At 29.1% G+C, this 22,728-nt stretch overlaps 2 protein-coding genes and 1 non-coding gene across 3 annotated transcripts; 1 reads left to right on the top strand and 2 right to left on the bottom strand.

The window, feature by feature from the left end:
- The first annotated feature begins 828 nt into the window (after positions 1–828).
- LOC109808346 (Pentatricopeptide repeat (PPR-like) superfamily protein) lies at positions 829–7,443 on the top strand. The gene is made up of 2 exons (XM_020371307.3): positions 829–3,168; positions 6,508–7,443. The coding sequence occupies exon 1, from the start codon at positions 921–923 to the stop codon at positions 2,955–2,957; it is 2,037 nt and encodes a 678-aa protein (XP_020226896.2). The 5' UTR covers positions 829–920; the 3' UTR covers positions 2,958–3,168; positions 6,508–7,443.
- On the bottom strand, positions 6,499–7,298 carry LOC109808348 (sulfite exporter TauE/SafE family protein 5). The gene has a single exon (XR_003804889.1). It is a non-coding gene; the product is annotated as a sulfite exporter TauE/SafE family protein 5 (transcript).
- Positions 7,444–20,584: 13,141 nt separating the features above from the next.
- LOC109807307 (ethylene-responsive transcription factor ERF112) lies at positions 20,585–21,658 on the bottom strand. Its single transcript, XM_029273678.2, has one exon. The coding sequence runs from the start codon at positions 21,566–21,568 to the stop codon at positions 20,777–20,779; it is 792 nt and encodes a 263-aa protein (XP_029129511.1). The 5' UTR covers positions 21,569–21,658; the 3' UTR covers positions 20,585–20,776.
- Positions 21,659–22,728: the final 1,070 nt, after the last annotated feature.

Here is a 22,728-nt window from a genome sequence, read left to right as displayed (position 1 = left end):
GTTTTTAGAAAAGCTAATTTAATTTTTATTTATTATATTTATTTATAAATCAAATTTGATTATTTTTAAATAAATTATCAATAATTAAAATAATTCTATCATAATATAAATTATTTATCATAAATTTAAAATATAATTTATATATTTAAATATAATATATATATATATCATAAATTATAATTATATAATAAACATTTAATATATACAATGTACATGTAGAATACTAGTTTTAAAAATAATTTGTTTTAAAAATTAAAATAATTAAAAAATATTTTTGATACTTTATTTTATTGTGATAATTGAATTGAATTTTTAAAAGATTGATTTTTGTATTTAACTTTTAAAGTGAGTCAATGTTATCCTTTCAAAATATTAATATATATTTTATTTTAGACATATTTTTTATTCCTTTTCTTGAAACATCTTTCATTATATTCTCCTCTCAAAAATCTTTCATTATATTCATTTAAATATAAATATTATAAAATTTAATTCATGCATGAATTTTTTTATTATATAAATATCGTAAAAATGTGCGATAAATGAATGCTACAAGCAACAAAATAAAAGTGATATTAGATTTCATTTTTCTTATAGCTAGTGACACTCTTTTTTCACACAAGTTTCATTTTCATGAGGTTTGTGATTTTTATTTTGATAATTTAGTTTGAGTTTATCAATAACAATATATAAAAAGAATACATGTTTTTGTTATCCAATTTTTTAAAGATGTTTACACCCTTATATGTTGTATCATATTTTAATATTTTTTTATTAATATATTTCTTAAAAATAAAATAAGAAGAAAAAACGTTATCGAGATTAAAAAAGAAGACAAATTTTCGGAGACGAGACATGAACCGAAGTGGTAGAACAGTGTTGGGGAGTGAGGCTTGAAATTGGCGCAGATTCACCTTTTGATGTTGTCCTCTCTCATTCCCAGAACTCATCACAGACTCACCTTCATCACAAAAACACTAACCTCATCATGCGTGCAGTCCACCGTAGAACGCGTGTGCTCCCTCGTACACGATTCCTACCACCACGCTCGATTCTCCCCTCCACCACTCCATCTGAGCATCGACCCCGATTCCCTCACCCACGACCAAGCCATCACCGTCGTCGCCTCCCTCGCCTCCGACGCCGGTTCAATGCTCGCCCTCGCTTTCTTCAACTGGGCCATCGCCTCCTCCAAGTTCCGCCACTTCACGCGCCTCTACATCGCCTGCGCCACCTCCCTCATCGCCAACCGAAACCCCGACAAGGCCCACCTCGTCATGCAGTGCATGGTCACCGCTTTCGCCGAAATCGGGAGGGTCAAAGAGGCCGTGGAGACGCTCATCGAAATGCACAACCAGGGCTTGACCCCCAGCACCAAAACACTCAACTGGGTCGTCAAGGTTTTGACCCAAATGGGGTTGCTTGAGTATGCAGAGAACCTGTTTGATGAAATGTGTGCGAGAGGGGTGCAGCCAAATTGTGTCACTTACAGGGTTTTTGTTGTTGGGTATTGTAAAGTAGGGAATGTTTTGGAGGCGGATAGGTGGTTGAGTGCCATGGTTGAGAGAGGGTTTGTGGTTGATAATGCGACGTTGACGTTACTAGTGAGTGTGTTTTGTGAGAAGGGTTTTGCCACAAGGGCGTTGTGGTATTTTAGGAGGATGAGTGAGATGGGTTTGAGGCCTAATTTGATTAACTTCACGTGTGTGATTGAAGGGTTGTGCAAGAGGGGTAGCGTGAAGCAGGCGTTTGAGATGTTGGAGGAGATGGTTGGGAAAGGTTGGAAGCCCAATGTGTACACGCATACGGCTTTGATTGATGGTTTGTGCAAGAAAGGGTGGACTGAGAAGGCGTTTAGGTTGTTTCTTAAGCTTGTTCGAAGTGAGAATCACAAGCCAAATGTGCTTACTTATACTGCCATGATTGGTGGGTATTGCAGGGATGGAAAAGTGAGCCGCGCTGAGATGTTGCTGAGCAGGATGAAGGAGCAGGGATTGGTGCCGAATACGAACACGTACACGACTCTCATTGATGGGCATTGTAAAGCGGGGAATTTTGAAAGGGTATATGAGTTGATGGATGTGATGAATGAGGAAGGTTTTGGTCTCAATGTGTGTACGTATAATGCTGTTGTTGATGGCCTTTGTAAAAAGGGAAGGGTACAAGAGGCTTACAAGGTGCTTAAGACTGGGTTTCGTAATGGGATGGAGGCTGATAAAGTCACGTATACTATTCTCATATCTGAACATTGCAAACTGGCGGACATTAAGCAAGCGTTGGTGTTGTTCAATAAGATGGTCAAGAGTGGTATTCAACCTGACATTCATTCATACACCACGTTGATTGCAGTATTTTGTAGGGAAAAAAGAATGAAAGAAAGTGAGATGTTTTTTGAGGAAGCTGTGAGATTTGGACTTGTTCCTACAAACAAAACTTATACGTCAATGATATGTGGTTATTGCAGAGAAGGTAATTTGAGTTTGGCTTTGAAGCTTTTCAATAGGATGAGTGACCATGGTTGTGCTCCAGATTCTATTACTTATGGTGCTCTTATAAGTGGTCTGTGCAAACAATCGAAGTTGGATGAGGCTCGTGGGTGGTATGATGCCATGATAGAAAAGGGACTTACTCCGTGTGAAGTTACTCGAGTAACTTTGGCTTATGAATATTGCAAGATAGATGACGGTGGCTCTGCTATGGCTGTTCTTGAAAAGCTGGAAAAGAAACTCTGGATCCGGACAGTTAATACCCTGGTCAGAAAGCTATGCAGCGAGAAGAAAGTAGCTTTGGCAGCACTGTTCTTTCATAAGTTACTAGACATGGACCCTCATGTCAATCGTGTAACATTAGCAGCATTTATGACTGCATGCTATGAAAGCAATAAGTATACTCTTGTTTCTGATTTGTCTGCAAGAATATACAAGGAAAATCGATTAGCAATCAAGGTCACCAAGTAACAAAATGTGTGATGCGTCTTGATGCTTTCTAAGGCTGGTTACATCTGGATACGTAACTAGTTGGATTTTGTTGTTAAAGTATTTGGGGTCATAACTTGCTGGAGATGATTTGATATTTATGGCATCCTGATACTGAATTCTGCATTAGATTATTATGTTAACGTGATCAACGAATGGGGTCATAAAGGGCACGGATTCTGCAACTCACCAGGTAACCTTACATTTGCATCTTCCCATTGAAATTCTAGAAAGTTAGAAATTCTGGTAAAGTTCATTTCAAAATTTTAAGGATTATTTGGTTTATCAACTTTGAAGTATGTGTATTCCAAAATTCATGCTACACGTACCTGGTACACATTGGTGCGTACCAGGTACATATCCAAAATATTTTTCAAAGAAAAAAATTAGCACTTCATTTGAGTACTCATGGGTACTTTTTTGGGTATGTGTCGAACTTGTACTCAAGACCGATAATTAAAAACTATCTTTCAACAAAAAAATTAGGTTTCTCATTAATCCATTTACTCCAAAAACTCAATTCTTATCCATGAGTGATACAACACGACTCATCCACCATTGAAGATTTAATTTTATACATATAAATCTCTGTCTCCTCTCAAAAAAAGAGCTAGAGTTATAAAGAGGATGAGAATAAAATGTGATATATTAGTGGAGACGAAAGGGAATCATTTAAATGGGTTGACATTCTTAAAATTGTTATTCTCTCTTGATGAACCAAAGTTAAAAACAATTGTTTTCACACAAATGATGGACAATGAAATGATGAGATTTGAAATAGTTAAAGTATGATAATATCACAATTAAAATGTGATATTATAGTCAATTTTATACGAGAGGATATCATAAAGTTCAAACATGTCCTCAATTTTTGCATCAACTTTAAATATTACGATACATATGGTAATACATAATACGGAGTTAGGTCCTCTCCACCTAGTTACATTGTCAAGTAGGATGTGTATTTCTCACTCTTGAAGTAGAAGGTCCAACCGTTCAGGTTATACTTGATTGATAACAACTACCTATGATTTAACAAACCTGTTTTTAACAGGGTAGTTTAAATCCCATTTATTCCCCTGATTAATAGGCTTCCCAAACCTTTATGGCTCCAAAGCTAGTCATTAGAACATTACTTACACACAAAACTATACTAACCGAGAAAACTGTTATAGAGGCTCTTTCATACTCTCGAATTGTTCTCTGTGCCACTAATAACCCTAGAAGTGATGCAACAAAACATATTATGGCCAAGATGAGGGCAGCTTGTACATGTTCTATCCCCAACAACAGATATTGCAATGCTGACATGGTAGAAGAAAAGAGAACCGTGAAAGAACATGTTGTTGATGTTACCTATACTGCTATACACAAATAAAATAAAAAATTATTTGGTAAATACTATTAGTTAGTAATTACCAGCCACTATAATCAACAATAATGCTTATAACAGAGTAACAGAGCAACTTACCTCAGGAATTATTCCAACCTGAAGAAGTGGACTTATTAGTATTCCACCTCCAATTCCAAAGACACCACCTAATACCCCTGCTAGTAGTGCCATTAATGGGAGATATATATTTTTCTCAAGAGGAGTATTATATTATATCTTGGTTATTTTTCTTATTATAGAAGAGGTTGTGGATGACCTCATGACATACATTCAAAAAGCAAATCCTCATTAGTTACTCTACTAAAAGTTGCACACAAGCTACAGTGGTAAAGAGTGAATACCACATTTTTGGCAGCGACAATTTTCACAACTTTAGTTTAGTGTAATCAAGAAGAGGTTGTGGATGACCTCATCATGGCAAACATTCAGAAAGCAAATCCTCTAATTGGTTACTTTACTAAAAGTTGCAAACAAACGAGAATGGTAAAGAGTGAATACCACATTTTTAGCAGCGACAATTTCTACAACTTTAGTTCTTTTCATCAAGAAGGACAAAAGGAAAAAGCGGGCCTTAGAGAGATCATAAGTGTCATATTGATGTGTCAAGCACATAGTGCAAAATTTGTGAGAAATAGTGACAAAAACAAAAGCACGATGAGACTTTAAAGAAATCCCACAACTTATAAAGCTTCAAAGCTGTGAGATTTCTTCAAAGCATCATCATGCTTTTGCTCCTACCATTGTTTCTCACAGATTCCACACCATGTGCTTGACACACCAATATGACATTCATGATCCCTCCGAGGCTCGCTCTTCCCTTTGTCCTTCTTGATGAAAAGAACTAGAGTTATATAAATTGTCTCTGTAAAAAAGTGGTATTTGCTCTTTACCACTATCGTTTGTGTGCAACTTTTAGTAGAATAACCAATGAGAGGATTTGCTTTTTGAACTTCTATCATAATGAGATCATCCACAACCTTTTTTTGATTGCGTTAAACTAAGGTTGTAGAAATTGTTGCTGTCAAAAACATGGTATTTACTCTTTACCATTCTAGTTTGTGTGCAACTTTTAGTAGAGCAACCAACTAATGAGAGGATTTGCTTTTTGAACGTATGTAATGATGAAGTCATCGACAACTTCTATAATTAGAATAATAACAAGATATAATATAATACTCCTCATGAGAAAAATATGTCTCCCATTAACAAAATACACAACCAATAATCCATACAAACAACAACAAAAACACAATACAATGATAGATTCTGCTAAATGGAATGCTAGGTTTTTTGTTTGAGAAGAAGATTGTTTGGATACAAATAATGTCATTCACGGTTAGAACAAGAGAAAAAAATAAGAGTTTATAAAACACACATACTCTATCATAAAGAGATCTTTTGGGTGATGATAAAAAATAAATCCGTGAGAGTTTACATCCAACTAGATGACCAAGAAGACAATAAAGATAATGAAAAATAACTTAGAAGAGAAGTGAGAATATACCTAAATATCTTTAGTTTAAAAAGGAGAATAAATTAGTTTTGATAGAAATATTTTGTTTATGTTTCAAATACTTAGATTTAATTTGTTTTGATTATTTTATAATTTGTTTTCTTACTTTTAGGATAGGATGATATCAATATCTGATTTTGTATCACAATTTTTCTTTATATATAGATAACTCATGAATAAAAATATGCTCTTCATCAATATATCTTTACAAAATACAAATTTCATAAAAAGGGACTTTAAATTTTAAAATTCAAAAGAAAGGAAAAAAGGACAAAAGAAGTCACAAACTTTGATTTGGTAAACTTGATGAGGTGCTTCTGCTATCCTCGATCATGCCTAACTACACCTTAATAATAATTCATATTATATGTTCAATTCCAATATCAGTTTGTCTCAATTAAATCATGAACAGAGATTAATAAATTATAAATCTATTATTGTATAAAAAATTATAATAACAACAGGCAGCCTCACTGTTTGAACAATTCATTTTAGAAAATAAAAGAAGTAATCTCAGTCCAACAGTTCATATTATATGCATAACAAAATTTAAACATATTAAAATATTAACAATTCATTTTCTTACCGATAACTAAAAATATTTATTTTACTACCCTTTACTTCAGGAAGAAGAGAGAAAGAAACTTTACCTGTCCGTATCTGTTGCCACGAAGATAGACAGAAAAAAGAGAACCATGTCAAAAGTAAAACCACCAATTTCAAAAGAGGGATCCTCACTTTGGTATTTCCCTGAGGAACCAGAAGAGGCACATCAATACTTTTTAGCTCATTGTTTTCTTTGTACACGTGCCAACACTTTCCTTTCTTCAACCCTCTTCTAGCAGCCCCTTTTCAAGTTCTTCAAGTCCATTTTTCCTCATCTCTTCTGATTCAACCTTCCAAAACAGCAACCCACTTGTGCAAGTTTTTGAGGTAGACCTAGCAAGAAAGATGGCAAAAAGTAGATCAATCATTCTGGGAATACAAGGTTGCAAATAACTCCGAGACTCACTCCCAGCAACATGCATACATGGTTGTGATGAAAGAGCTATGTCATAGTCAATCAGTGACTTGTCACCGAAATTTAGGACTTGTGGTGCACATGTTGCCCATAACCAATAGACCCTCCTGTGACCATAAAAGCTGAGAGCCTTGAAGAAGTTTTGAGGTATAAAAAGGCCATCACCACCTACTCCACCAGCACTAGATATGGCAGAAGCTATGAAGTTCAGGACTTCAGCAAACACCAAAGGTCCTGAAATAAGTATCGGAGATTGTGCTTCACCTCCCCATACATAAATTTTCTCTAGGAAATGGTCAATATTGAGTATATTTGAAAAGGGTTGTGTTTGTTTTGCATTTGAAGGATTGAAGGAATGAAAGTGAGAACCAGAAGTGCAAGAGTTTGAGTCCTCATTTGATTTTGAGAGTTTCAGCAATGGTATAAGGAGTGCATGAACTGGGATTATTATGCCTTTATATAGGGACATGCTTGAACTGTTAATAATGCTTATTGTTGTTGGAAAATAAAACGCATAGCATTTCTTTTTTGTATACTATAATTATTGTGTCACCTTTACCTGTTTCCATATTTAAGAGACATTTTGTTGTTTGAAAAAGAACTTGACAAGAATATGATAAAAATGGAATATAGATAACATTGTTGGTAACATCTCTGAGGAGTACGATAGTGTAACACACAAAAATTAATGAGGAAGGACAATATGTTTAATATAAAGTAGGGCTAACGCCGAAAATTTACATTTGTAGACCAAAAATAAAAATCAACTGTCGTCGTCCACTTGGAATAGTACAATAATGTGTTACGCAAAACAAAAACCAGAGGTAATTTAAATTGGGCTACCTGACATATAAAGCTCTCTTTTCTATGCAAAGGATGTTCTCTTTAGTTAGTTGATAGTTATGCATGTAAATAATAAACTAATTCAGCTTTTAGTAATTACAATTATTTTCTTCGCGAGACTTCATATTGAGTGTAATCAATCTAACATATATTAAAGTATTTTTATTTCTAAAATGCATCATTTACTTTACATATTCAAAATTCATAAATATATAAACAAGAATTAGCAAAGGAGCTAGGGAGAGCCATATAGTATTGGGATACCAGTAAGATTTTACATCGTTAGAACAAGAAGAGAAATAATAATTTATAAAACATATATATACTTTATTTGATTAAGGTCTTTTGGATAAAAATAAAATGATGAGGATTTAGATTCAAAGTGAACAATATTAAATTCAATGACAATCAATAATTTTAAGAAATTAAGTCCTTTATCCCACACATCGATAAAATAATAAAAAAAAGAAAGGTTTTCAAAGTACACAAATGTTACATATATCCCTCTCCTAATAAAATATAACCATCTTCTCTATATAAATATATCCCTAAAAAATTAATATCATAACATAACTATTATAGTGGTATCATAGTTGCATTTCTATTTGACGATAACCAATAATAATTCATGATTATAACAAAAACATGATATAATAATATATAAAGATAGGTTTTATAAACAAGAAATTAAATGTTTGAAGAAAGAATTGTTAGAATATAACAAGATCTTACATTATTAGAACAATAGAGGTTTTATATTGTTCAAATGGGGATAAATAAGAATTTATAAAACACACTCTCAAATTATGTGTACAAATATTCTAATAAAAATAACAAGATATAATAATATTCTTTCTTTATAAAAATATATCTTCATCAAACAAATTCATAAAATAACTATAATATATAATAAGGATGAAAGAAATCAAATAAACGGAAACACAATGAGACATGAGAGAAAAAGAAAGCTATAGTCTAGTATTAGTTGTCTATTGAATTAATCCCTAATTTTGGTTAGGAGTACGTTGATTTTAGGGTTTAGAATTTTCAAAAGTTTATAAGGTTTACAAATTGCGAACAGGCGTACGGCACATGTATTGCGACCGCAATATAACGGCGTTACATCCGTAAGGGAACCGCTACGCCTACAGTGTTTCCGACGGGAGGAAAGAGGGAAGAGGCAAAATTAGGGTTATAGCCATAGGAGATTAGGAATTGCGAGGGGATTCAATATTTATACTCTACAAGAAAATTGGTTAACTTTTTTTATCCTTAGAATATATTATTCGTAAATTAGAGATAAGATAACTAACCTTATCGTAATCTTATCTGTCTTAATTCTTATTTTCAAACAATTTATTTTAAATTTAACTGACAAATTTCTTTTTATGCTTTTTTTTCTATTTTTTTAGATTTATTTACATTTTTACTATTTTATTATAAATTTATTCTAAATTATTCATTAAAATGATACAAAATTTTGAAAATGAATAAAAAAATATATACAACCTTATAAAAATAACATATACCAATAATTATAGGAGTTAATTTATATTTAGTGAGATACATAATAAATTCATCCCGCAATAGTAATACAATAACGACAATCGTAGTAATCAAGATAGCAATTGTAATTTAGAATTACATATTTAACACAAATGCATTTTTATAATTTATAATTAAGTTATTTTTTTTTATTTTTCATAATTATTATAATTGAGTTCTTGAATGGATAAAATTAATAAAACTGCTATAAATGGTTATTTTTATAGCAGTGTTAAATTATCATAAATTAATTCTAAAAAATTATAATTACAAAAAATTTGAAGTTGAAGAATTTTCAAAATAATTCAGTATTTGCATTTGTTAATCAAAGACTAAGGGCTATTTGATTTTAAAAAATATTTTTTATTTTTATTTTCTATTTTCATTTTTTAAATGGTTTTTATTTTCAATTTTTGAAAAATTAAAAAATATGTGTGATTTAATTTCTCATTTTCTAATTTTAAAAAATGAAAATAATGAAAATGTGTTTTTTTCAATGACAAATTTATAATATATATCTTCAACAATATTAAATCATCGCAAATTCAAATATTTATAATTGAACTAAGTATATATATACACACATTTAAAAAAAATATAATATATTTTTTGATGAACTAAATATTTTGTGGTATGATGGATAAAAAATATCCATTGTCGTATGATGGAGAACTAATAAAAATCCACTGTTGTTGACATGAACAAGAAAAATATATTTCCAAATTGATAGCTTTTTTTTTTCATCCCTGGACTATTCACTTTGCTAAGCGTGGATCAACCTCTACCGCTAAATCACACGCTTAGGATTTCCAAATTGATAGCTTGTGTAGGCATACATAAAACAAAAAATTAAAAGTATTTATTTACGCATGCCACTTCATTTTTACTTTAAATTAAACACGGAAAACGACATTATTCTGTTATCATATTTAAGCTCCTTTTGAAAATGCTTTCAAGAAAAAATATTTTTTAAAATTAAAATTACTCATATTTTTATTACTATTTTTCATTTTCAATGAAAATGAAAACAGAAAACAGATATATCAAACAACTCTTAAAGTTCTTCAATTTAAGCAAGAATGGCGAAATCTGAGAGGAAATAATTATAACTTAATTATATAAAAAAATATAATTATCAAAATCAAATTAATTAAATATCTTTAAGTATTATAAAGAGTAAATTTTAAATTTTGTCAAAATTAAAATGGAATAATTTAATTAAGTGTTTATTCAGAAAAAAATATTAAATGATAAATGTTTACAAGTTTGACAGTAAAGTTTATAAGAATAAATTAGAAGAAGTTTATTTTGATAAAGCTTATCTATAAAATTTGTTGAAGTAAATTTAAACAAACTTATAGAAAGTCAAAAATAATTTTTATAAATTCTAATAAGTTCTTTTGAATGTACGCCTATTATCTTCTTCTCCTGCATGACATTGGGTACAGGGCCAAATGAAGCATTCATAAAAAAAAATGATACATCATTAAAAAAAATATGGATAAAGGACTTGTTTAATTTTTTTTCCTAATGCTTTTCAAGATCAAAGCCTCTGTCATGCAGTGGAGAAAACGATATGACAACTAAAATTTTAAGAAAATTGTTACAGTATGTTTTTAAATTAAGATGTTTTGACATAGTAAATTTTAAAATTATTTTAAAAAATGATTTAAAATGTGTTTTTATTTTTATTTTTTTTCTCTATACTAAGTGATGTGTTATTAACAAGTATATATTTTAGACCACTAAAGTTAGCCTAATAGTTAGGTGGGAAGAGATTGAGATAATTATAAGCATAAAGACCTAGGTTAAATTTTCAATGTGACAATCTTTATAATTTTTCCTACCTTTATAATATATATATATATATATATATATATATATATATATTTTAAGCAATTAACTTTTTCTTATTAAATACTAATCCAAATATTTTAAATGATTTTGTAAAAATCTAACTTAAAAAAAACATGATAAAATTTTATTTGTTGAAGTAAAGAAAAATTTTATGAATTTTTTATTTAATTTATTTATCAAAATTTACATATAAATATGAAAAGTCCTAATTTATCATGACTCATAATATATAAAAAGATATCCTTAATAAATTCAAGTGTTTCATGTAATATATATATATATAAATAATAATTTTAAGAAAATAATAAATATAATCAAATTATTCTAAAACATCAAATGTTTAAATATTTTAAAAGAACAATTTATTCATATTTATATAATTATACATTTTTTTAAAATTATATTAACGTATCCGTCCCTATACCCTAAATTTTTAAAAAATTGTGTATCGTGTACTTGTACTCGTATTCATATATCCGATACCGTCCATGTATTCATGCAACATATATAGTTTATCATATTCCTTTGTACTTTCTCATTTAGTTTTCCCTTTCCTTTAATATTTCTTGTTCTCATATATTAGTTCAACAGCAGATACAACAAGTAAATTAAGTTTGTCGTTGGTATTTTTACTGGTTTCAGGTTTCCTATAATGAGCTCGTCTATCACTCAGATGCTTCTGTGCATGAGACGTTACTTTGAGAATGTGGAGAGTCTTGTTGGCTTGCCACTTGTGCATCCATTTGTATTTTGGGAAATGTCAGTCTCAAATGGATTATTGGTCACTCACCCTTTATTCCAAAGACCTCGATCTCTCTTTCTATCAATAAGAAGACCATATTTCATTTCGTTCAACTCCACTGCTGATTTGCAAATTCAGCAACAATTCTCTACTGAAATTGATTCAGTGTCAAAGAAAATTTTTGGTCCACAGCAATATATACCACTACTAATTAAAATATAAGCATCTGCTATACAAAATGGAAAACAAAGGAAGAGCTATCATGCCATGATTGTTCTTATGGTCTTTGCTAGCCCAATATAAATGATAATCTGATACTGGACTATAGGCGGTGGTTCATTAGAACATAGTAACATGCTGTTGTTAAGAGTCTCTCAAGATACATATATATATAGTACATACCACTTACTGCTGACAGGTGTACATCCCTTCAGCCTGCAAATGTGTCAAGGGAAATGTCAACTGATTATGTAAAGGATGATGTTGCTGTAGTTCTTCATGCTGATTTGCTTATGTAAAGAATGATGTTGCTGAAGTTCTTCATACCAACTATGGACTTCAAGCAGTATTCCAATGTCCAATAATGTTAAATGCAAAGGGCAGGTATATTACTACATATCATATCTATTAGTATTTTACTTGCACTATTTCCCCCCTTAATTTCTCTCTCAATTGTTTGTATTGTAACATTGTAATTACATTCAAATACAAATTTAAAAATATTTTTGATAATTTTTTTATTAAAAAATATATTTTATATTTTTGTAGAGAAATTCTCAAAAGTGTTTTTAATTTATATTCAAACAAATTTATTGTCTAAAACTTCCATTCTCCATTCAGGGTTGCTATTCTTTTAATTTTGTTTGACTTCTGTTTGTGTTTAACATGTAATTAATATTCTATCTATCTTTTTTATATTTTTTGGTGAACTAAATTTTATTCACCAAAACAGAAAATATCAGAGGAGGAGAAAAATCCAAATATTTTGTAAGTTTGTATTGTGTTCAATCTTTGCCAAGAATCTAAGATCTACAAAGATGGGTAAGAGTGATGAAAAGAGAAAATATAGAAAAAGTTATTGCTGTGTAAGGTTTTGATACAACAACAATAACCCTATCTCACTCAATGTGGATGAATGACTACATGGATCACATGACCTACAAAATCAATTTCTTAGGTTATTATTTATCACAAGGCTCTTTTTACTCTTTTCATTTTAAAATGTCTATAATTTAAGAGTTTTACATATATTGAGAATAACAATATCTTGTTTTTAGTCTTTATAATATACATGTTAAATATTTACTTTATATAACTAAAATTTATAATAATTGTATATATACTATGTTTGAAAATATAAATAATATTTAAAATTTATCAATATAGATATTTTTAAGCATTTAAATTATATATTTTTTTAGCAACAACATATAAATTATATTTTATATTTATGATAAATATTTTATATTATAATATAATATAATTTTATTTATTGATAGTTTATTTAAAAATATTAAAATTTAATTCATAAATAATTATGATAAATAAAAATTAAATTAGATAAAAAAAATCTTAAAAATTTTTTTGTTAAAGGAAAAATTTCTAAAAATAATTTTGCACAAAATAAAAATTTATATTTTTTTTATTCGTCCCTGAAGTACCCACCGCCGTAGCAGTGATTAATCTCATCGCTACATTGGACGCACCTCAAAAGGTGAGATAACTAGTTCCAAGATTTAACGCGATTACATACACAAGACATGATTCAAACCCCTGACCTTGTATAAAAATTTGTATTTAATATATAATAACTAATTTTATTAAAATAGTTACACTCATAATAAATAAATTATTTTTAATTATGGTGGTTAAATTTATAAATAAATAAGTTAAAAAAATTATTATTACGTTGAAATATGAGAAGATCTGTTCTTGATATTCGTACATGATCTTTCCTCATGATTTAGTTCTATCAATCTCTCCATATATTATTCAATCTTAAATGTCTCCTCTGTTCTTTTATATAGAAACCAAAGGAATCCTTATCCACTTACACATTTTCTTAAATATCGAAATCTCATTGATTTGTTTAGCAAATCAAGTGATATACTTTGTTCTTCTACACATTTTCTATTAAGAACAATAATTTTACCATTATTCATTTTCTTAAGAGTTTTATTTTGCCTATTGAGCTTGAATTGCACAATAATCAGTCAAATTTTGTTCATTTCTTTGATTTCTAATCCTTCCATCCTTTTAAATCGATTCTTGTCCATCATTCAAAAGTTTACAAAATAATTTTCTCATCTCACACCAATATTTTGATCTGTAACAAAAAAATTTCCTCTTGAAACCTTAATATATATCCCGCCTACGAAAATCTTTTCTCGTGGAAAGCCTTGAACCAATCCATCCAAAAGTTCCATTAATCCTACTCGTGGTACATAAACATTGATGATATGAAAGCAACCATTAATTTTAAAGATAAAATCCTATCTCCAATCTGTTTTACATCCACCACATTCTCCTTTGGATTCATTTCTGTTTTTCCTTCTAATTTTTCTTGTGTACCAAAGAATAAATCCTTAGTATCTAACTTAACTTTTTTCACTAACCCATTTAGTTTCTTAAAAACACATGATGTTAATTCTTCTCTAAATCATGTTGTACTCAGCCTCTAAAATCTAGTTAATGCATCAATGTCCCAAGTACTTAACTTAATCAAACACTTCTCGATTAGCTTCTTTACCCACGTCTGTCTAGAAAAAAATGAGAATCCTTGTTCATTTAACATTGCATTCGAGTCATACAACACATTATTTTCAGGTAGGGTGCAGTTGCAGCAACTCTAGTTCATTTAACATTGTGTTTGAGTCATACAACACATTACTTTTGGGTAAGTATCTAGCATCAACACACATAATCCGACGTGATAAGCTTGGTGTGTCATAGTCATTAATGCATATTAATTAAGTGACAAAGAGCTTGGTTTTTCTAAGATGTCAAACTCAAAATACGTAGAAAAAATAAATGTGTAAAAAACCTATTGTCGACTTGACTTAAATTACTTGAAATACGATTGTTTATATCAAAATCTAAAAAAAAAAAAAAAAAAAAAAAACTCTGTGCGATGTGTGGTAAAAGTATATAACTGTTGGATTAACTTTTGGTTTCTGGAAATCTGTGATCGAATAATTTTTAATTTCTTTTTAAAAGCACATGGAACATGACGTATTGTGGCAGACTGGCACTGGAGTAATATCTGTTGTTTTTTCTCCATCACGACCTGTTTTTTATTTAAATGATATGTACAAAATATAATATGATATTTTTATAATATTTATATAAATGGAATTTGAAAAAAAAAATAAAAAATAATGACAAAAATTGTTTATATTTTTCAAAATAAAGTGGCCTTAAGTATTCAGTATTTTTTATTTTGTAATATTCTGTTCACATTAATAATTATTATTTAAATGGTATGACTTTTTTTTTCTTCATATTTTTTTTATCATGATGGATTTGTATACGGCACAAAAATATTTATAATAAAATAGAAATTATTATCTCATCTTAAAAAAAAGGATAAAAATAAAATATGTACAAAATACTATAAGAAAACAAAATTTTCAGGTATGAAAAGAGATGGTATTATAATCAATCGATCTTATTAAATAAGTATAGCTGAGAATCACGTGAGATCTCGGTTAGCACAAATAAGTAATATTGAATTTAGCAGCTATATATAGAATAAAAGGATTAATATATATATATATATATATATATATATATATATATATATATATATAAAGTAAATGCGGTTCCAAAAATTTTAAAACATAATAAAATCAATAAAATGAAAACTCCAAGATATTTTTTAACTCTTAAATCATCTTTAGAAGATATAATTAAATACAAATCACGAGAACAATGGAAATGATATTTACTCCATTAAAGAGATCTAGATCTTTTGAAACTTTCGTATCATCCTTATCCACTTCTAATATGATTATATATATAAAATAAAATTTAAATTTAAAATCTCATAAATTATCTATGCTCTAGTGTACACTATACTAGGATGACTAAATAGGTTAACCTAGTCTATTTAAGTTTGCCACATTATCAACTTACTAAAAACAGTTTGGATTGACCCACTAAGTGGAAATGGGCTAGATGGCCTATCCCACTTAAAAGTGGGTTGGCAAGTCAACCTACCCAAAAAAATATAAATAAAAAAAAAAAGAAAAAAAAAGTTTTTATATTTATTTTGGATACCTTTTTTAACATGTTTTCTCCAATATCTAAAAGATCCATACAAATTAACATAAATTAATTAGTATACCTAAATAATAAAATAAATCTAATTACAATAGATTTTAGGAGTATTCATAGGTTAAGTTTGTTCAAGTTTGAGTGAAAATTCAATTTAAATTAATTAAATTTATTTGATTTGTATTGATTTAAATTTCATAATTTTTTTGCTTAACCAAATTGGTGTTGATTAGGTTGATTTAGTTTGAGTCATCAGATATCCAATAAATTTTTTAAAAAAATTAAATTTAAAAATATATTTTTATAAAATAAATAAATTTTCCAACATTAACTAAATTAATATATTGTCAAAAATTAACTAAATTGATATATTTGTAATATAGTTCCTCTTAGTTTCTTAATCTACTAAAGAATTTTAAATACATTATAGTATGTGAGAATGACAATTAATATATTGTAATATTTTTTTAAAATATGTAAAAAAAAGAATGAAAAAATCTACATATTATAACATAAAAATATCTTTAAAATAATTAAAATGATATATACATATTAATTGTTAACTAAATAAAATAATAATAATAAATTAATTAATTGGTTCGGTTCTGATTTTAAATATATAAATAATATGATAACAAACCAATCAACATTAAATTTAATTAGTTTGGTTTAGGTTGAACTCAAACAAAAAAAAAAATATGAACCAGTTTAATTGTTTTGGTTCAAATTGTTAGGTTCATTGAATTGATTCGATTTCGATGAACACTCATAATAAATTTGGTTTGATTTGTTGCACAACAAATCTCAAATTTATTACATAATAAAATAAATATGTAATAATAATAATAATAACTCTTTTAACAAATTTTTTATACAAAAAATCTCAAATTACATCTAATAAAATAAATCAAATATATAACCTATTTGTTACACAATAAATTACATATTACTCATATAATAAATATCATGTTATTTAGTTAAACTTAACATTAAAAGTAAAAAAATTAAATAGGCCAGCGGACCAACTCGCCTCGGCCTCCATTTGACTCGGAGAAATTAACAAATTAGATGTGATAAACCAAATGGATTATTGGATTAAGCTAGATGGAGTAAACCAAGCAGATTATTTGTGGGTTAAGATGCTTAACTCAGAATGCCAACTTTTGGTGGGTCAAGAGTCATTTTGCCATCTTTACACTATAGTAATGCTGGTGTGTCTCGTTTCATCATAATAACAACATAGATCTCATTATAATCTTAAAACTCCAAACGTGTGGTTCAGCGGTAGGGGTTAATCTATGTTTAAGTAAAATTTCGAATCCTGTCTTGTATATGCAGTCGCGTTAAATCTTGAGGTCAGCTATCCCACCCTTTGAGATGTCTCCAATCTAGCGAGGAGATTAGTCACTACTATTGGTGGTAGATACTCCAAAAATAAATCCAAAAAATATATAATATTTACTATTTTTTAATTGCTAGTTGGTAGTTAGCGGATTAAGGACCGTTTTTTCATCCCTACACTATACTAATACTAATTTTGGTGTGTCTCGTTTCATCATAATAACATCCAAGATCTCACTATAATATTATAAATATGATATTTACTCTTTTTTATTTTTTTTTTAAATTACCAGTTAATAGTTAGTGAGTACTCTCGATATTTGTTTCAGTAACACTCTACCCAATTGCAATTAGTGTTTCTCTCAATTATGTATAAAATTCTTGTTTAGTCGATACATGATTTTGCCTCTTCTTAAAGAGAAGGTAAATTATACTTTATATTTTCTTATATAGTTTATCGATTTACTATTATGGAGACTTTTGGTCCCGAAATCCTTAATATATTGAGTTAACGTAAAAGAATATTGTTATAACTATTGGGAAAAATCCAAGTCCCACATCGACTAGAGATTAGGCAATTGAATAGTATATAAGTGGAAAGCAACCCTCACCTTATAAACCGGTTTTGTAGGGTTGAGTTAGGCTTAATCCACTATTCTAATATGGTATCAGAGCCATTTAGATCCACTTTAAAAATGGGCCACCACCATTGATGCATGCCTCACAGACGTGAGGGGGTGTATTGGGAAAAATCCAAGTCCCACATCCACATAAGTGGAAAGCAACCCTCACCTTATAAAGCCGGTTTTGTAGGCTTGAGTTAAGCTTAATCCACTATTCTAACAATAACCACAGTTTTTTTGGTACACTGGGAAAATATATAACCACAATTTTAACTGTGATTAGTAAGCCAAAAATATAATTAAATCAAGCAAAACCAATAAATGATTTTTTTTCTTTAATTCAAACTAGAAGAAAATTAGGTAGTGTTTATAGTCTGATTTTCTCATATTTTCCTTTTCTTTAAAAGTAAAAACTTTGAGAAGATTTCTATTAATAATCTTAACATACCACTGATATTTAGTTCGGTAGTATTGAAAGTGTCTTTCTGTTCTATCATTTTTAATATTAAAAAAAATTTCAAATTAGCTTTAATAAAAGTTTAATTTTGCTTCTTTTTATTTATTTATTGAAAATATTTAATTTTTAAGAGTTTTTCCTATTGCATTCGATTCAATTTCATTTTTTAAGAGAAGAAATATATATTAAAAAGTTTAAAGAAAAAAACAAGTAGCACATGTATGTACATCAGAAAAATAAATAAGTTATAGAAATAAGTCAAGAAAGCATTAAACTACATAAAGTGAAACTTAATTATCAAAGTAATGGCAGTACAATTTTTACCATCTCCCACAAACCCTTCTCCTGTAAAAAAGGATGTGAAACGAAAATCCAATGCCAAATAAAGATAATTGATCTTTACTGTGTATCCAAAAACGTAAAAGTCAAAAATCAAATGAACATTATAACAATTTATCTATTTTTTTATCTGAGAACCTGATGCTATAATTGCCGCGTTGTACTAATTTCCTAAATAATAAGAGGAATCAAATCTTGTTATGCAGATTCTGATGTGCAAAAGCATTCATAATTTATTGGAATATAGCAGTTAAGCCTGTCAACTGAACTTCAAACTTGAATAGAAAAATGAAAAGAGTATTTTCACGTGATATTATTATAACATAGTTATTGATGACATCTATATATGGAATAGAGCAATAACATTATATATTTATGAACAGCACATGCGCATAAACTTTCTTCTTATACTATCTTAAAAGGGAATCATTTGAAATCAGAGTTTGTTTATATAATTAAGTTAATTGTTATTAATTAGCTGACTAATGTACACGTCTTCTCATCAGATGTATAGTCATGATTTATACGCATCATGCATCTTTGGCATAATGGTTGCACGCGGACACATAACATCGATGTAAAATTTCGAGGCTATAGTTAAGTAAAATAATTCCACATAAACAAAATTTGAAGCAAAGTTTTAAAGTTAGAAAAATAAATAAACCAAAGCAACCGTATTATATATGTATTTTTACTTAGCGTGAGTTTCACATAAATTTTTTCGTGAGAATATGAAGTTAGATTAGCCTAGGAACGAATTCTCTGAGAAAATTAATTAATCTCTTGTAGAAGATAATCCTTCTCAGAACAAGATGAGAAATTATATGCAAGTGTCTCTGTTAATCAAAATTTGAATCATAATGCATCATTTTATTGAGATTACTATAATTCTTTCTTCAGCTAAACACAACCCTGATAATACACTCTACCTTTTAAAATTAACGTTGATTTAAAAATCAGCTGGTACATACACCAACAAACAGAAAAGTCATCTACGCCGAAATTATAGGATTTGCAGGGATATTCTTAAGAGAATGCTGTGAAAACTCTTTTTTAACACAATCTTTTGCAAAGTTTAAAGAAAATTTACAAATTTTAGTTGATTATACATTTTACTTATTAATTCTCTTTTAATTTTTCGATTTTCATTGAATTTTAATCAATAAAAATATATATTAAGATAAATATATTAGAGAATATGTTACTATCGGGCCTCTATGCATAATAATTATAACCTACCTTTATATTTAGTACAGATAAAATTTGAACATGTAATCAGGAAATTAGTAAGTACCAACGCATCAACCGTTCATCCACTTTTTAAAACTCAATAGGTGGAAAATTAACGCTTTCCATTTCTTTCAAAACAAATCTTTTAATCTCTACAGTATACAGTAAATTTTTAACTCAGTATGGTCTCCATGAAAATCAATTGTCCAACTTGGAAATTAATTATGCAGTGGGCAAAACAAGAAAATTTTCATTCATCTCGTGACTATACTGAGCGACGGTTAATTAATATTTATGTTTTGAATAAGATTTTACAACAGATACTATCTTGAACCAAGCTTGAAAGAAGCAAAAGTCAAACAAAGTTTACATTTAATTATTCTATTTTTCAACTAATATGATCATATCCAAAGAAATGCTTCATTGGAAATATTTCAACATTCTCATATATTGTTTTATTTAAGTTTGGGTAGCTATCTCATAATGGTCGACAAACATCAACACTTGAATTTCTTCAATGATGTGCAAAAACCATTTCAAACTTAATTAGAACTGCATTGACACAGCAAAAAACAAAAACAAAAAAAACATTTGAACTACACACAAAAATAACACAACAACACTAGGAGCACCAGATTAGAGTGCAATCACTCAATTCATTCACCCATTTCTCAACCTCATTTGTCTCTAAGGCCATTTCAACCACCTTGACTTGGCTTCTATCCTTGGCCAAGTTATTCAATAGATTAACCGAGCTCTTTCTTCTCTTTGACCATTGTGATTCACAACTATCATCCAAAGATGATAGTGAAGAAGGCTTTGACAAACTCTGCTTAGAAGTTACCACGCTCAGTGACTTTGATGACGTATCATCGAAGCCAATGAAGTGACGACTTCTATCCTTGGCCAAGTTATTCAATAGATTAACCAAGCTCTTTCTTCTCTTTGACCCTTGTGATTCACAACTATCATCCAATGATGATGGTGAAGAAGGCTCCGGCAAACTCCACTTAGAAGCCACCACACTTGGCACCTTTGATGACGTATCATCGGAGCCAATGAGGTGAGGAAAATTCAACTTGGCCTTGCGGCCACGCATCTTGAAAGCAGCTTTGTCGTAAGCCAAAGCTGCTTCTTCCTCGGTTACATAAGTTCCGAGCCAAATCCTAGCACCATTTTTCTTTGGATCTCTTATCTCCGCCGCGAACTTTCCCCATGGCCTACGCCTCACACCCCGGTAGCGCCTCCATTTTGGAGGCGCGTTCGCTTCACGCACTGCCGTGTCAGAACCAGTATTATGTCTAGGGCTTGGAAAAGCTTGATTTGGTGTTAGAATGCCTGAATCATTGGGAAGGAGGTATTGTTGAATTTGATCTAAATATGAACACTCTGAAGCCGTGGTGGTGGATGACATGTTTTGGACGTGAAAGGGGACTGTGGTGTTTCAGTGCTGAAGTTTGCTGTTTCTGAAAGAATTATGCTTTGAACCATGCTGTTGTGTGTATTTATATAGCAGTGTTTACTGTTTCTGTTTATGGAATTGTATTATTTAAAATTTGGTGTTGGAACAACGTGAGGTTATTTTCTTAAATAATCTTTTTAAGGTTGTTTACGTGAAAGTTCAATTGATTTTTAGAGACACTAGTTATTGCCACGTGCAGTTTGTTATATATATTTGTATTAACTAATAGCAAAGCTCGAGTGTTATTATTATTATTATTATTATTTTTTTTTTTTTTTTATAAAGTGTGTGTGACCGTCAGTGATTTTTTTCATCTCGTTTTTTTTTTTTACATCTTTTTTTGTCTCTTGTTTGTTGGCAAATTTTTTTATTTTTTGACATACATGTGTCATTATTAAAGTATTTATTGGCAAAAACACATGTAATTAATTTCTTTTTGAGTTAATTGACTTAATTCTTTAACATTCAGTGATATTGTATGTAAGGCTATAATATTTTTTTTTGACAGTTATGTAAGGCTAGCTAATATATAACCATTGTCACCATTAATATCAAATTACATAGTTATATAAGTTACACCAACTATGTTCTAAAAAAAAAAAAATTACACCAACTATTACAATATTTAATAATTTTTATTAGATGATTTTATCTCAATATTTATTATAACCAGATTAAAAATTATTAGACTTAAACATACCTTTAGTTCATATAATATATTATTTTTTTGTTTTCATTCTCATATATATATATATATATATATATATATATATATATATATATTAAAAATGGTTATTATTATTTATTTATTTTATTTTGGTTATTGTTATTTTTTTAATCTTTGTATAATGGTTATGTTTTCATCTTTTTTTCCTTATAATATTTAAATTCTACTTTTCGTCCCTATCAAATTTTTTTCTTCAAAAAGACTAACTCAAAATAAACAAAATATTCTAGAGATTAAAATGAAAATAGATATACATAAATTTTATAAAGATCAACTACTCTTATCTTAAGGGCGAATTCGAGATTCACTGTTTTGCTTTGCAATGTTGGGTTAAATTACTTTTAGGTGGGATACTAAGATTTTATTTGATTAGTTCGTAATTTTG

The sequence above is a fragment of the Cajanus cajan genome, chromosome 4 (assembly GCF_000230855.2).
Source record: "Cajanus cajan strain Asha chromosome 4, NIPB_CcT2T_4, whole genome shotgun sequence".
Classification (NCBI taxonomy): Eukaryota; Viridiplantae; Streptophyta; class Magnoliopsida; order Fabales; family Fabaceae; genus Cajanus; species Cajanus cajan.
Note: the sequence above shows the minus strand (reverse complement) of the source record. Positions and strands in the feature narration are given on the sequence as shown.

What these genes read in the sequence shown, in the direction of transcription:
- LOC109808346 (XM_020371307.3), top strand. Translation starts at nt 921, where the DNA reads ATGTTGTCCTCTCTCATTCCCAGAACTCATCACAGACTCACCTTCATC.
- LOC109807307 (XM_029273678.2), bottom strand. Translation starts at nt 21,568, where the DNA reads ATGTCATCCACCACCACGGCTTCAGAGTGTTCATATTTAGATCAAATT.